Consider the following 15,167-nt stretch of genomic DNA (forward strand, 5'->3'; position numbering starts at 1 on the left):
AGCCGCTATTCTTTTGTAAAGTTTTAGCCTGTTTGTTGTAATATAACAATTAAATGCAAATGGTTTAGGTGAACCATGTAGACAAGAATCATGTAGATCTTTAGTAAGCTTTTGGCGCCTTTAAAAGAAAAATATTAAATTAGTAACCTCCTCCTTTAGTGAATTGATAAGTAAGCATGTAAACCCCACAGTATAACATTTTTATGTTGTTGTTGTTGTTTATGTTTTAAGGATTGGCTGAAAACACATATTCCATTAACTTTGGATTTGAAATCAAAGATGTGCTTATGTCTGAGGAGCCTCAGCTCAGAAATGACACCTACACATCAATTCAAGACAAAATAAATGGGTTGGTAAGTATTGACACTGTTGCACTGATCATTTACTGTTTGCACCGCAATTGAAATTAGGCATGTTCAAATGACATTAATCTCAACAAAATAATAAACAAATTGCTTTATTTATATTTCAGCTGAACAAAATCCTAAATGACCCCTCAGCTGTATTTACATTCAACGCAGCCAATTTTACGTAAGTGCGCCAAAGTGTCTTTGATTTTAAGTGAGTAGAGTTTGAAATGTAAATCGTTGGCTTGTGATGAAAGGGATGTGGTAAATCCTGTTAAGATATTTACTTTCTTATCTTATATATTTCTTATATTTTAATCTCTACACAGGCGTAACTCCTCAGTGATTATTGCCAATGTACAGTATGTTTTCAACCAAAGTGAAATCGGTACACCCAGCGTCTTTGTTCAAGAACTTCTCAAAGTTAATGGAGTTACCACAACACCAGTACCGACTGTGTAAGATCACATTTTCATATCCACTTTAGTAAAGGTCCGTTGTTTTCATTTTCTGTCTCACACTAATGTTATTTGCCATCTTTGTAGGCTTGGGAAAGTGGTAATTTTCATTAAACTGGTGTTTATCACAATCGGTCCAGCTCCAAGTAAGGAGAGTGTACTACAGATAGCTAACAGTTTTCTAGACACAAATCTGAGAACCGTGCGATTAGTCTCAACACCAATCCTGAGTGATCCTGTGAGCATTGTGAATATCACCTATGAAAGTGAGTTTTCTTCTTAGACACCAGTCTTTTGTGAAGTTTTAGCCTGTTTGTTGTAATATAACAATGAAATGCAAATGGTTTAGGTAAACCATGCAGACAAGAATCATGTAGATATTTAGTAAGCTTTTGGCTCCTTTAAAAGAAAAACATTGAATCAGTAACCTCCTCCTATAATGAATTGATAAGTGACCATGTAAACCCCACAGTATAACATTTTTATGTTGTCGTTGTTTATATTTTAAGGTTTGTCTGACAACTCATATTCCATTAACTTTGGATTTGAAATCAAAGATGTACTTATGTCTGAGAAACCTCATCTCAGAAATGACACCTACACAATAGTTCAAGACAAAATAAATGGATTGGTAAGTATGGACACTGTTGCACTGATCATTTACTGTTTGCCCCGCAAATGAAATTAGGCATGTTCAAATGACATTAATCTCAAGAAAATAATAAACAAATTGCTTTATTTATATTTCAGCTGAACAAGATCCTAAATAACGGCTCAGCTGTATTTACATTCAACGAGGCCAATTTTACGTAAGTGCGCAAAAGTGTCTTTGATTTTAAGAAATCTGCTTTACTGGGTAGGGTTTGAAATGTAAATCGTTGGCTTGTAATGGAAGGGATGTGATAAATTCTGATAAGATATTTACTTTCTTTTCTTATATTTTAATCTCTACACAGGGGTAACTCCTCAGTGATTGTTGCCGATGTAAAGTATGTTTTCAACCAAAGTGACATCAGTACACCCAGCATCTTTGTTCAAGAACTTCTCAAAGTTAATGGAGTTACCACAGTACCGACTGTGTAAGATCACATTTTCAAGTCCAATTTGGTAAAAGTTAGTTGTTTTCATTTTCTGTCTCTACATTAATTTTATTTGCCATCTTTGTAGGCTTGGGAAAGTGATCATTTTCATTAAACTGGTGTTTATCACACGTGGTCCGGCTCCAAGTCGGGAAAGTGTACTACAGATAGCGAACAGTCTTTTAGACGCACGTCTGAGAACTGTCCGATCAGTCCCAACACAAACCCTGAATGATCCTGTGAGCTTTGTGAATATCACCTATGAGAGTGAGTTTTTGTTTCCTTTTCTAGACACAACTATTTTTGTGACGTTTTAGCCTGTTTGTTGTAATATAACAATGAAATGTAAATGGTTTAGGAAAACCATGCAGGCAAGAATCATGTAGATCAAAGCTTTTGAAAGGAAAGGAAATTCAAAACAACACTTTAAATCAGTAACCCTTCTCCTATAATGAATTGATAAGTGAGCATGTAAAACCACCAACTATAACATTTGTTCTTGTTGTTTATGTTTTAAGAATTGGCTGATAACAAATATTCCATCGACTTTGGATTTGCAATCAACAATGTCAACATGTCTGAGAAAATTGAATTCAGAAATGATACGTACTTATCAGTTCAAAACAAAATAAATGAATTGGTAAGTATGGGCATTTTGATGCACTGTTTGACACGCAAATTGAAATGTTTAAATCTCATTCAATTCAACAAATTAATAAACGAACTGCTTTATTTATATTTCAGCTGAACAAGATCCTAAATGACCCCTCAGCTGCTCCATTTACGTTCAACCCAGCCTTATTTACGTAAGTGCCGAACAGTACTGTTTACCTTGTATTAAGAATAAGTGTCATGTTATTTTAATAAATCTGCTTAAGTGGGTAGGGTTTGATATGTGGTGGCTTGTGATGGATTTATGTTTAGATATTGCTAAATGATTCGATGTAAATTTACTTTCATTTCTCAAATTTTAATTTATTTTACACAGGAGTAACTCCACTGTGATTCGTGCCGATGTGCAGTATGTTTTCAACGAATCTGACATCGGTACGCCCAGCATCTTTCTTAAAGAACTTCTCAAAGCTAATGGAGTTATCACCACAGCTGCACCTGCCAGAACCACCTTTTACCCTATGGTGGTGAACACTACTGGGGCAAACAATAGCAGTGCCGCGTGGGTTGTGGCTATAATTGTTCCCTGTGCTATAGCCATCATGCTTGTACCTTGCTGGATTCTCCTTTGTGTAAGTATCAAAATGACTGAGTATAAAGTATTTGCATTAGTCATAAGTCAATTGAAGTGTTTTCAAATCTAATCTAAGACATTGACACATACTCTGTCTGTTTTTAGTGTTTGCTCTGTGGTTGCTGTGCACGAATAAGGCGACGTTGGCACAGGAGGCAGTCATACAACATACAGTACAACACTCACAATCTCTTCTAGAGGGTTCACAAATATTCAATGAGCAAAAACAAGACTGAGCACCACTAACTACATAAAAAATAAATTAATTTTCCTAAAAGTTAAATATTAATGCACATATTAAAAATTATTTATTTTATGTGACTGTATTGCTGGACATACAGGATCTGTCTAAAAATGAAAATATTGAAAATGTCACAAATTTGCTGTAGTATATAATGGATTCATATTTATTTGTATTTATTTATAAAATTATTCAGTTAACAGCATGTAAAATTATTTTCTTAATATATGTATATGTAGTTTTAAAACATTTTATTAATGTTGTACAATGTTCAAATTTTATTTTTGTAACTTCAGGCACTTTAACATCTGTTCTAAATTGACATATTATTTTAAACTGTATAAACTTTAATAAAAATATTTACCCATGTAAAAGATAGTGTTTGCATTATTTTGTTTACCTTTCCAGCTTAATGTACAGCTTGACTTTCATAGGTGTCATCTTTCTTTAATTTGCCCAAATGTAGTTAGTTAAAAGTAGTAAAGGATAAATCAAACCTTAAGGCACAGTTCACTCAAAAATAAAATTTACTCATCCTTGGTTCATTCGAGGTGTAGGTGACTTTAGAAAAGTAAAGATTTTTAGCTGAATCCTTGATCCTTTGCAGTATAATGCATGTCTCTAAGAGTTCAAAAAGCAGATACAGGCAACCCAAAAGTTATCCCCAGCTCCTGACCATTTTTTTGATGTCTTGTGAAGCCAATCGATCAGTCAGCTCATTAAACTGAGCATTGTTGTGAAAATGTCAAGCCCTCTGTACGGGTAGTCTAATTAATTTTCAACATTCAAATCATATTAACTTCTGTGACATTATTTTGCACCTAATGATTGAAAATATATTATACACACATGCTTCTTTCAATCAGTGAACTGTCTGACATGCTTTACTTCATCCAAAACTTAACTATAGGTATTATATCGTGCAGTTTACCCATCCCTAAGAAAAGGCCCCTGTGTTACTAATCCACCATCACCCCTGTTATCACCCAAAGTATACACTGACCTCCAAGAATTGGCTTGAAAAGTGGAGCTGAGTTTCTTTCCTCTCTGCAGTCTGTACCACATTTAGTCTAGTCTAGTGCATTTTGGTGTGGTTATCTTTAAAATAACAATTCACATCCCAAAAACAATACATGTAACTTATAGTAACATTAGATAGACACAATAATTTACAAAATTAAAAACAATGATAACATTGATAATATAGTGTAATTTATGTTTGTGTGTATTTAGTGGCAAGGAAAGAAACTGTAACCTCTAAGTGGACCTCTGTGAAATGGGGTGGACATCAATGTCTATAAAGTACATCATTTTACAATATAATGGTTAAACGGATTACATTACGTTTTTTGAGTCAGGGATCGAATAATTTTCGGATCAGCAATAAATGGAAATAAGTAAAATAAAATAAGAACACATCAAAAAATTATTTCCATATTAAAATAAAAAAGTTACAAATAAAGTAAGGTCTAACAGTAGGAACAGAAATAAAATTAAATGAATAATAAATTATTCATTTTATAATTTACAAATAGGGTTGGTTTCCCAGTCAGGGATTAGCTTAAGCCAGGACTAGACTTTAGTTTAATTAGGAAACTAGTTTTAACAAACATGCCTTACTAAAAACATTACTTGTGTGCATTTTGAGTCAAAACAAAGGGCACTGATTTATTTTAAGATATGTCAGTGCAAGTTGTTTTCAGTTTGGACAGCTTTTAGATTTATTTTTAGTCTAGGACTAGTCTAATCCCTATCCGGGAAACCGCCCCATAATTATTCTTTTTAAGGCTATAGAAATGATTTTCCTTTTGTCTTCTCTTGTTTGATTAACACAATGACAGAAACATTAATAGATTTCGGTCTTATCAAGACTGAATAAGCACGGACATCCATACACTGACACACACATTACTTTCTAAACTGTCTGCATTCACTTTAAGACATAACTCACTGTTTTTATGAGAATACTGTGGTATTTTGAGAGAATTTTGCGTGTAGTTGTCCTGTCACACGCAAAGAGATTTTGTGTTTGCGTGCTTTTTAAAACGCTCATCTCCGTGCCTACGCTTATGAGTGTGTGCCAGTGGTGGCCGGTGACTTCTTTTTCCATGGCGCACGATTCAAGGCCATCACAACATGTATGTAGCCCATTATATGTGTGGTTCGTCATTTCAAAATATGTGTGTGGCGCATTGAGTGAACCTATGTGCATCACGTGTCTGCTGCACATGCGTCTTAAGGTTCTACATAAGAACTAAATGTAAGTATCTCAGATGCTTGTAATTTTAGGCTTTCGCGCGAAATAGGAAGCAAGATGCTTCAGCGTCCAGAGAGCATTTGATTGAACAGGAAATTTGATGAAAATCTGATGACAACATAAAAATTCCAGACGTTTTTAGTGCATGTGCCAAACTGAAAGTTTTGAATGTATGAGAATTCGTCAGCGTTTTGGACTATACCAGTCTATATATATATCCTTAGGCCTTACGTATTTATATTAAAGGGAAAAGGGTTAACATTTAATTTCATGGGGCCTTTAAGTCATATAGCGGTGTGCTTTTATTTTGAAAAGGACAAGCGGATGTTTTGGACGCATTGTTTTCGCGACGAAATTTCGTACACATTCTCCTGAAAGGATTGATTGTATGAATTGTCTTCCCAATATCATACGATAAAATTAGTTTTATTATTATAGCATTGCGTATATAAACGTCAGCGCAATGGCCAATATTTTAACGTTTCAAACACAAATAGCTTCCGTTATGGAAGTACTTGCAAACGCCGCTGTAGCAGAAATCTGCCGACTTGTTGAGGACAGCTATAACGAATTACAGCTTGAAATATCACAAAGCCAAAAGGAAAACAACAACCTTAAAAAGAAATTAAAAATGATCGAAATTCGGGAATCGTTTTATCGCAGAGCGCATAAATTAAGAAACGTGTCGACTGACTTCAGCAAAACTAGCTTATACGGCAAAGTATCGGGTAAAAGAGTCAGACAACACCGACTTGTTTTGTAGCTAATACTGTTTTTATATTGTACAATGCATAGTTACGGTGATGAATAACACAAAATGAATTTTCCTTTAGGGCGGATCGTGAGAATACAAGTTGGTTCACCGAACAATGAGCGTAATAATGAAGAGAGATCATCCGACGAGGTCTCTGTTCAACCCGAAATACTTGACCAGGTTTGTATCTATCCAATGAAGCATATACATTATTTGAACTAAGTTAAGTAACGTAAAATCCATTTATTTCTATAATCTAAAACAATTGTCCTTTTTGTAATAATTTATTTGGCAAGCACTTTTGAATACCATTGTGCATAACGTCAAATAAACTGTAGCCTACCCTTGCAGTTTAATGCAAGGGGATCTCAGGTAAGGTTTTACATTTATGCATTTCATCTAAATTGATTTACAGTGCATTCAAGCTCAACATTTAAATGTGTTTCAAGGACTCGAACCCACGACCTTTGCATTGCTCTAATATTGATCTACCAATGAATGACCTATACAAACATGAGTTTTAGCCCATGGGTTTATAAAACCCTGCCCTCATTAACTTCCACTGTATGGCTTCAAAACAACTGAGACGGTTCTTAAAATATTTCTTGTGTTTCACAAACACTAAAGTAATATACAGGTTTTTAGCCACATGAGTGTAAATTAATCTTTTAGTTTTTATTTAAGGCTGAACTTTTCCTTTAATAGTATTTTTCCTACTTAATCATGCATGTTTTTTTTCCATTGTGTTATTATTTCATCATCCCAATGCTCCATTTAAAAATGTACATAAAATGTATTTGTATATCTCATTTGTAATCGCTTAACTATATTATAATATCTATATAATATCAGTCATTAGGTACTCTGGTGTCTTGATATAATTAGTGACACTGAAAAACCAGCATAGCCTGACAACCAATAGTTTGCTACAGGATATTTTTATCCTTTGAGGAATTGTGATACATTGAGGAATTGCAGCATTGTGCTTTTTATCAGTCCATAGGGGATGAAGATTCGGATCTTCTTATCATTAAAGAGGAAAGACCTGACAACATGTGTGAACTACCAGAAAGAGGAGCAGGGACCACTGAAAATCGTGAGTATGGGGTCTTTCACATCCTTGATAATTATTTTAAATTGCATTAACACAGGGTACATTTACATGACAACGATTATTCTAAAAGCATTTCAAAATAAATGTTTGAAAAGTTTCACACAGCTCCTCAGAAACTGCTAAAATCGGTGTATTATGCATGGCAGTATTCGTTGATGTTACTTAGTAAAGAAAAGCTATGTGCTTGAACTTGAAAATGTATTTTTTGAGTTCTTTTTAATAGAATCTGAAAAAAAATGTATAAAGTCAACTTATATGAGTAAATGGGAAAAACATGCTATATGATGAAATAAAATGATAGTTTACCTATTATTAATGCTTATTTTATTTTCTGGCATACCCATTTTGTAGAAAAAGAAGACACCCAGTACCGAAATGCAGGAGGTTTTGTAACAGTCGACAGAGATAACTTCATAGACCAGAACACTACTAGTGTTCAGCACTGCCATCAAGAGGTCAGTAGAAGATATGGCAAGATTGTGAACATGTTTTTAAAGAGGACATTTCACAAGATTTTTTTAAGATGTCAAATAAATCTTTGGTGTGTCCAGAGTACGTATGTGAAGTTTTAGCTCAAAATACCATATAAATAATTTATTATAGCATGTTTAGCATGTTAAAATTGCCACTTGCACTAAATGGCAGTGTCATGGTTGGACAGTGCAGATTAAGGTGCGGTATTATCCCCTTCTGACATCACAGGGGGGCCAAATTTCAATTACCTATTTTTCACATGCTAGCAAACTAAGTTACTGGGTTGATCTTTTTCACATTTTCTATGTTTATAGAAGCACTGGGGACCCAATTATAGCACTTAAACATGGAAAAAGTCAGATTTTCATAATAGGACCACAGTTTAGTTGTGTACAGGCTGTGACATTACAAATATTAATATAACTTAGTTATTTTTATTTAAAGGAATATTTTAACCAAAAGTCATTCATTGCTCACTTTAGTTTTGCTGTAAAACAAAAAAATCAACACAACTTTTGTTTTTATAAGCTGCATATTGGGATGCAAAAAATATTTGCTACTATAAAATAGTTTGAAGATTTAACTGGGGACTGTGTTCTACCGTGAAATAGAAATCAAAACAAAATCTTTCAGATTTCCCCTTATGAAATAACTGACATTACTTTGTAAATAACATTACAAATTCATTTCCTTATTTACTCCTGTCAGATCAATGGAATGCAACCTGATCTCCTTAACAATGAAAACCCAGAAATGACTGTTACAGGATCAGACACGCATATCCTCGGGGGTAATTACAAAAGTTTTGTGTTTTCATTGGCTTTAATTAAAAATATTCACCTGCTGAGTTGTGTGGTGTCTATCTGAGGATGTTATATTTCAAAATAGATGAATCCGGAATGCAGAGACATTCTGATGGAGAAACAGAGACTAGCCTACATTCAGTCAACACCTATGCCTCATGGGATGCCAGGACATTTGACGTAACTACAAACAATCCCTCCTACACTGAATCTGAATGCAACGCAGGACCTTCTGTAAATCGATTTTTGATGTACAGAGGGAGTGCAGATCCCACGTGTTCATATGCAACTCAAATGGACTGTAACGGACTGTCGATCCATGATGTGGAGAGTCATGTAGCACACAACGATGGAGCCGCCGGACTTGAGAAAGCGGTCATTTCTCAATCCGAATTATCCCAATTTAGTTCAGACACTGCTCAGATGCAAAGAAAGTTTATGTGTAAACATTGCGGAAAAGTTTTCTCTCAACCAAGTACTCTCCTCCTGCATCAGAAGCTTCATACCGGAGAGAGGCTTTACAGCTGTACACTATGTGGTAAACGATTTAGTCAGGCATCCAGTCTCAAAAGGCACCATGGCATTCATAGAGGAGAGAAGCCATTCAGATGCCTGCACTGTGGCAAGCATTTTTCTGACCAGAGTAATCTCAAAAAGCATGTAAATGTCCATACAGGTGAGAAACCTTATGGTTGTAGCCAATGTGGAAAAATGTTCAATCAGTCATCTAATCTCAAAACGCACATGAAGATCCACACACGTGACAAGCCTTTCACGTGCGAACGATGTGGACGGATGTTTGCATATAAATACATCTTGGTGAAACACCAACAGAGAAACTGTATGTCTCAGCTAAGTCCTGCTGGACAAATATAGACTTTGGTCAAAAGGTGGGGAAGACTCTCCAAGGCCATCTTTCGATTTATTTATGATGCAGGAGTTTAAAGTTGCTAAATAAATTTCTGCTGGGACATTGTGGCAATTTGTATTACAATTAATGTGCATTAATTAACATAAGATAAAAATTGACCTTAATGCATATTCCTGGTTTTATTGTGCACGATTAATCACATTATTCCAACTTGATATCATGCCTTTTATCAAAATTTACTAATATAAAGTACTTTTGCCAAGGGGCACCCTATCGGTCTCTATCGTGAATCCAATGCTGAATTGACTTAAACTGCAATTCATCGACTGGCAGCTAGAGACGGTCAATCTCATGGACCCCCCATGTTAAAACTTTACAGCAGAAATAAATATGTTTACAGCCCAGTACAAAAAGTGTTTTTGGTCTATATAGCTAATCTATATAATATATAGCCTTCATGACAAATGTGAAGGAGATGAAAGTTTGTAACGAACCCTTTAAATTATATTAAGCTTTAAAGGAGACATTTCACAGGACTTTTTTAAGATGTAAAATAAATCTTTGGTGTCCCGAGAGTACGTATGTGAAATTCTAGCTTAAGTTACTAAGGGGACTACATTCGGCTGCTGCATAATATCATTGCCTGTACTAGATATTAGTACATCAGAGCTACATATTGGTACCTCAAAGGTAAATGTCTTCACGTAAACGGTACATATTTCTTCCCCAGGGACAGATTGGGGCTATTTTAACCCTTTTTTCTGTATGTGTGTTTCTGTTTAGTAAGATATTTATAAAGAAATTACTGTAACAACAACCTTGATGAAATGCCTACTAGGTCAACTACAGTCAGCCGCACCTTGTAAAAGCTCAACCAGGCCCATGTTTCCACTTAATTCTTCACTGTTCTGAGAAACCCTTGTGACAATAAACAACGCCAATATAGTAAACAAGTGCACACTACAGGTATGTAATATTTTTACTCCACCCACTTCACATCTACTGTACAAACACCTGATGGGATTGTGATGTTAAACAATGTAGAATTTCTTATAATGAAAGAGAATTTTTCCGCTTTTCCTGGGTTTTTTATAGCCTGGATCAAGTAACCTGAAGAAACAGAACATAGTAATATCGAAATGCAGTGGCAGCAGGTGACTTCTCTTTCCAGGGGCAGGAATTCAAATTATGTGTTCAGCGTGTCGAGTGTGGCTCATCATGACGAAATGTGTTTGGTGAGTCATGTGATCCTATTTGCATCATGCGTCATGTCAAAATATGTGCCTGCTACATATGCGTCGAAAGGGTTTATGATAAAAGAGACATACTCTGCAGGTGTGTCATTAAAAATTACAAGTCATACACAAACGCTCCCGTGTTGTTTCATAGTTTTTCTGTTGGGCGACAGTTTTAACGCCCTTTGTGATGAGGTCCTGTCCCTTCAAAAATGTCTCAGAATCAAAGTGGTATTCTGCCTAATGCATCAACACTGTCATACGGTTGCAGATTTTACTAATGGCTTGCTGGAATCCTTTGGCTGATTTTGTTAGAGATTCTTAAATTATGCTGGGGGCTAAAACAGAAAAAATTAGCAATTGTTTAGATGCAATATATATCTGTAAACTTTTTTTCAATTAAATGAAGACCATATGAATTTGGGCACATATTTCTTGGATGTATTTTGCAAATCTCTTTAGATTTGTTTTAATTTTAGTTTGCATATGGCACGTCCTCATAATATGCCAAATATGAAATGCAGTATGAAGCAATGAAATATAGTGACTGTAGTATTTTGGATTAAACAAATATTAAAGATGTAGCCCAACTGGCTGAATTGTATCATCTCATGTTGTCACAAAGTTTTCTAAAAAAAATATATATATATAATTTGGCACACTTTTTAAATACATTACGTACTTAACCTGTTATTTGTGTCTAAATTACATTATAATTAAAATTATTATTGTTCTAAATTTGTCATGTAATTATTTTAATTTAGTCCGATAAGTCAATTTTCTTAATATCAGGAGTTTATGACCATGAACGTTGTAATGATTATCCCTTGATGATAGCTTAGACCATTAGAAAACTAAGACTTTTTACTAAAAAGTGTCTTAAATTGATGAAGTAAGCCATCATGTATGTACGGTGTATCTCTAATTAAGTAATTTATTTACACCCATTTTTATTAATTTATTAAAATCACAGTAAAGTCATCTCCAAAAATCATCTCCTAGCACAAAATATTTCCCATGTTAAAGTGCCCGAGCCTGACCTTAAAATACTTATGTGTTATTTGTTGTAACAGAAGGCAGGACCATTTATACCAGGTACGTTTTTAGTCGCTTTGTTTTTTAATTCTATTATTTTGATTAATATGGATGTTAAAGGGCCCCTAACCTAATTATTTTCAGCAATATAAAAATAGTCTCTGGTATCTCCAGAAAGTGTTTAAGTTTGAGTGAGTCAGCTCAAAATACACCACAGATGTTTCATTATACAACATTGAATATGGCCATTTGTGGCTGCAATGAAAAATGCGCTGTTTTTGTGTGTGTTTCTTTAAATGCAAAAAAACTTCTGTTCCCCCCGTATGCAAAGTAGCTTTTCATACATGCGTCTCTGGCAGAAGGTTGAATTACGAGCTCATAAGGCGGAGTCTGTGAGCAGTTATAGTTGGGGCGTAATCAATGTGACATCACATTGATAGGAGATCCCCAATAGCCTGTTTTGTGTGACTGTTGCGGTTTAAAGGAGATTACACAAAGAATAAAAGATGTATTTGTATAATAGCAGAATGTCTCTACACACAAACTGGCGACTCATTTTCTGATAGAAACATATTTAAATGTGCATTTTTATTACCAGACAGACTATAAGCTGACGGCATCATTGTACTATAGTCATAAACCTGCAGTAAAAAACAAGTTACTTTTGTTAAACTACTGAAAAGAAATATTTTAGGAGGACAATGGCCAAACCTGTACCATCTGTATGCGTGGGTGTGACATAAATAAACTGTTAACCTTGTCATCCACATGCCAGCCTGGACTATTGTAACCACACTTAGGCAAAAAGGACATACAGTATATTTACTAAGGAGATAATTAATGTGTTTCATAAAGAGGGTTGGGCGGTAGCAAACAGCAAAACTAGTTTAACTACATTTCCCAGTAGTGATGTGTGATACAGGTAAAGTTTTGAGGAAGATTTTTTTATATAAAATTTTCCCTGAAGCATTGTGTCAGCGTCAGCCAGAAATGTTTTTTTTTTTATCATATACACATAGCTCTAAAAGTGACCTCATCTATATTTCTTCTTTGTATTTTTAGTTTATTGTTATAGTTGTGGATTTTGCTATTTTCTTAAATTATGAATAATTAAAACTATCATTAAAGTTATTGAAATAAACTAACCAGTTGCCAGTTGTCTTTCTTAAGTGGTTTGGAAAAAGTTGTTAATTGGTTTGTGTGGGCAATGACAAATTCAGTAAGGTCATTTGATAAGCATGCTGTATCCTGAAAAATGGCCTTTGAAAGCTATTAATGTAAAGATGTTGACCAGTCATAAGCGTCTGCTTATAAAGGGGCAAACAGCACATCATGAAAACATATAATGTGTTGTGTAAAGCTTTACAATTGTAAATGTACCCTTAGCATTTTACACTGTTTTAAAAAATATTCACTCAAGTACAGTAGGCCAACAAACTGGTCCATATTGTATGTTACACATGATTACTGTATGTCATGTGGTTGTGGATGATGACAAAGACAACTTGATAAACACGCAGTCTAATTAATTAAATAAAAAAGAGAGCCCTTACAAAATGAATGAGCAATGTAACAATGAGCACATACACAATCAATGCCAGACAACAATGAGAACTTAAACCTTAAATACACATAAAATTACCAGAAAACAGGTGTGCACTATTTAAAAACAACAAACAACCATGACTAATAACTAAATACAAAAAAGGCCTCAATAGCCTATTTCGCAAAAAAACTGATGCATTCTATGGATTTTATTGTGTGTTTGTGTGAGCATAGTACAGACATTTCTGTAAGATGTCAGCTAAAGATCTACATCTGCTGTGTAAAAATATCTGTTAAGCGTTTAGCAGTTTACCACCATGTCTATATGGCATCTGACAGGGGATGTCTCGGAGATGAGAAAACATCTTCAGATGTAAATGCAGACATCAAACAGACATCTCCGAAATGCTCTCTGGGTAGCAGCCTTTGATGTTTGCTTGCTGTGATGGATTTTAATGACAGAGAACACAAACCATTTTACAGTATATACCTGATGAAATAAAATACAATTAAAAGTTGAGATGTTTGAAATAAAACTTACTACGGAGGAAACTTTACTTCTTTTTTGACTAGGTGACGTGACAGACAGCACCTAATAATTTAAAATAGATTTCCAAAACAAATGCTATTTAGGTTTAATTAAAAGTTATATTTACGTTATGTTGTAAAAACTATGAAATTATACATGCTATATATTAATCATGAGAAAGTATTCATGTAATTTTGCTATATAACCAGGAAATGGCAGAAATTCATGTGGGGACTATTTTTTGTTTTCTTAAGTATTTAAGTCACACAAACTTTTAAAAATAAGTGTGTCCTGTCCTCAGGAAAACATTTTTACAGTGTGTTTAAAAGGAAAAATGAAACGATACATCAGTAATATAATGCTTATGTGACTTTGAAGTGTTATATGACAAGCTTGATGATACATTATAAAATAACAGCTGCAATAAAAAATATAATGGGGAATCATGTTTAAATGCCATTTGGATGTTTAAATGTAATTCCTTTAAAATTCCACCATTACAAAAATTCTAACCATTGTGGTCAAATTCCCTCTCGAAATGCATTCCCCTGACTCTTAAAAATAAATATTTTAGATTTAATTTAATAATTACAGAATATTTACAGACCACATTTTTTAGATATTTCAATTTTCAGCAGAAACAGTAAAAACTACATTGATTACATCTGGACCTGCTAATGACAAATGAGAACAAAGAAACGCAGAGAAAAGTATGTATTAAAACAGTGTTTCTCGACTAGGGTGCCGGGGCCCACTAGGGGGCGTCAACAAACTTCCAAGCGGCCTTAAGATTAATTAAAATTATTAAAATAAGACAAAACAGCTAAAAATCAAGATATTTTTACTGTTTGTTTATTTTAGTAACAAATATACATAGTTATGCCAAGCGCTAGAATTATTTATTTTGTAGAAATTGAAAGTTGGCCAAACAGACTCTGATAACGAAACCCAAACAGACTAATATGACATAAAAATTATGAATTATTGGGAATCTGTAATACTTTCAAAAAGTATTTTTGTATATCTATAAGGTTGGATGAGTGCTTTGCTGCCAAGTGCAGGGCCACCAGTATCTGTTATTGACCAAAATTACATTTTCTTTGAACATTTTCTGGTGACTTAGAAAAGGAAAACTTATTGAGGGAATTTTAAATGATTTTTTTTTTACAATGTTTCATT

At 34.2% G+C, this 15,167-nt stretch overlaps 1 protein-coding gene across 48 annotated transcripts in view; it reads left to right on the plus strand.

Moving 5' to 3' along the window:
- LOC129445284 (uncharacterized) overlaps positions 1-7,478 on the plus strand; it is a 43,405-nt gene extending 35,927 nt beyond the window's left edge. For 23 of the 48 annotated variants that reach the window (XM_073861908.1, XM_073861906.1, XM_073861858.1 and 20 more), the window contains 12 exons: positions 232-353; positions 473-531; positions 677-805; positions 893-1,071; positions 1,315-1,436; positions 1,556-1,614; positions 1,762-1,884; positions 1,973-2,151; positions 2,403-2,524; positions 2,629-2,690; positions 2,873-3,128; positions 3,236-3,758. In XM_073861908.1, the coding sequence (XP_073718009.1) occupies positions 232-353; positions 473-531; positions 677-805; positions 893-1,071; positions 1,315-1,436; positions 1,556-1,614; positions 1,762-1,884; positions 1,973-2,151; positions 2,403-2,524; positions 2,629-2,690; positions 2,873-3,128; positions 3,236-3,328 (1,505 nt within the window). In that variant the 3' untranslated portion in view covers positions 3,329-3,758. Of the gene's footprint in view, positions 1-231; positions 354-472; positions 532-676; positions 806-892; positions 1,072-1,314; positions 1,437-1,555; positions 1,615-1,761; positions 1,885-1,972; positions 2,152-2,402; positions 2,525-2,628; positions 2,691-2,872; positions 3,129-3,235; positions 6,015-6,461; positions 6,563-6,733; positions 6,755-7,378 lie in introns of those variants that run through there. The other 25 variants (XM_073861869.1, XM_073861956.1, XM_073861931.1 and 22 more) reach the window with 5 other exon arrangements.
- Positions 7,479-15,167: the final 7,689 nt, after the last annotated feature.

The sequence above is a fragment of the Misgurnus anguillicaudatus genome, chromosome 3 (genome assembly GCF_027580225.2).
Source record: "Misgurnus anguillicaudatus chromosome 3, ASM2758022v2, whole genome shotgun sequence".
Taxonomy (NCBI): domain Eukaryota; kingdom Metazoa; phylum Chordata; class Actinopteri; order Cypriniformes; family Cobitidae; genus Misgurnus; species Misgurnus anguillicaudatus.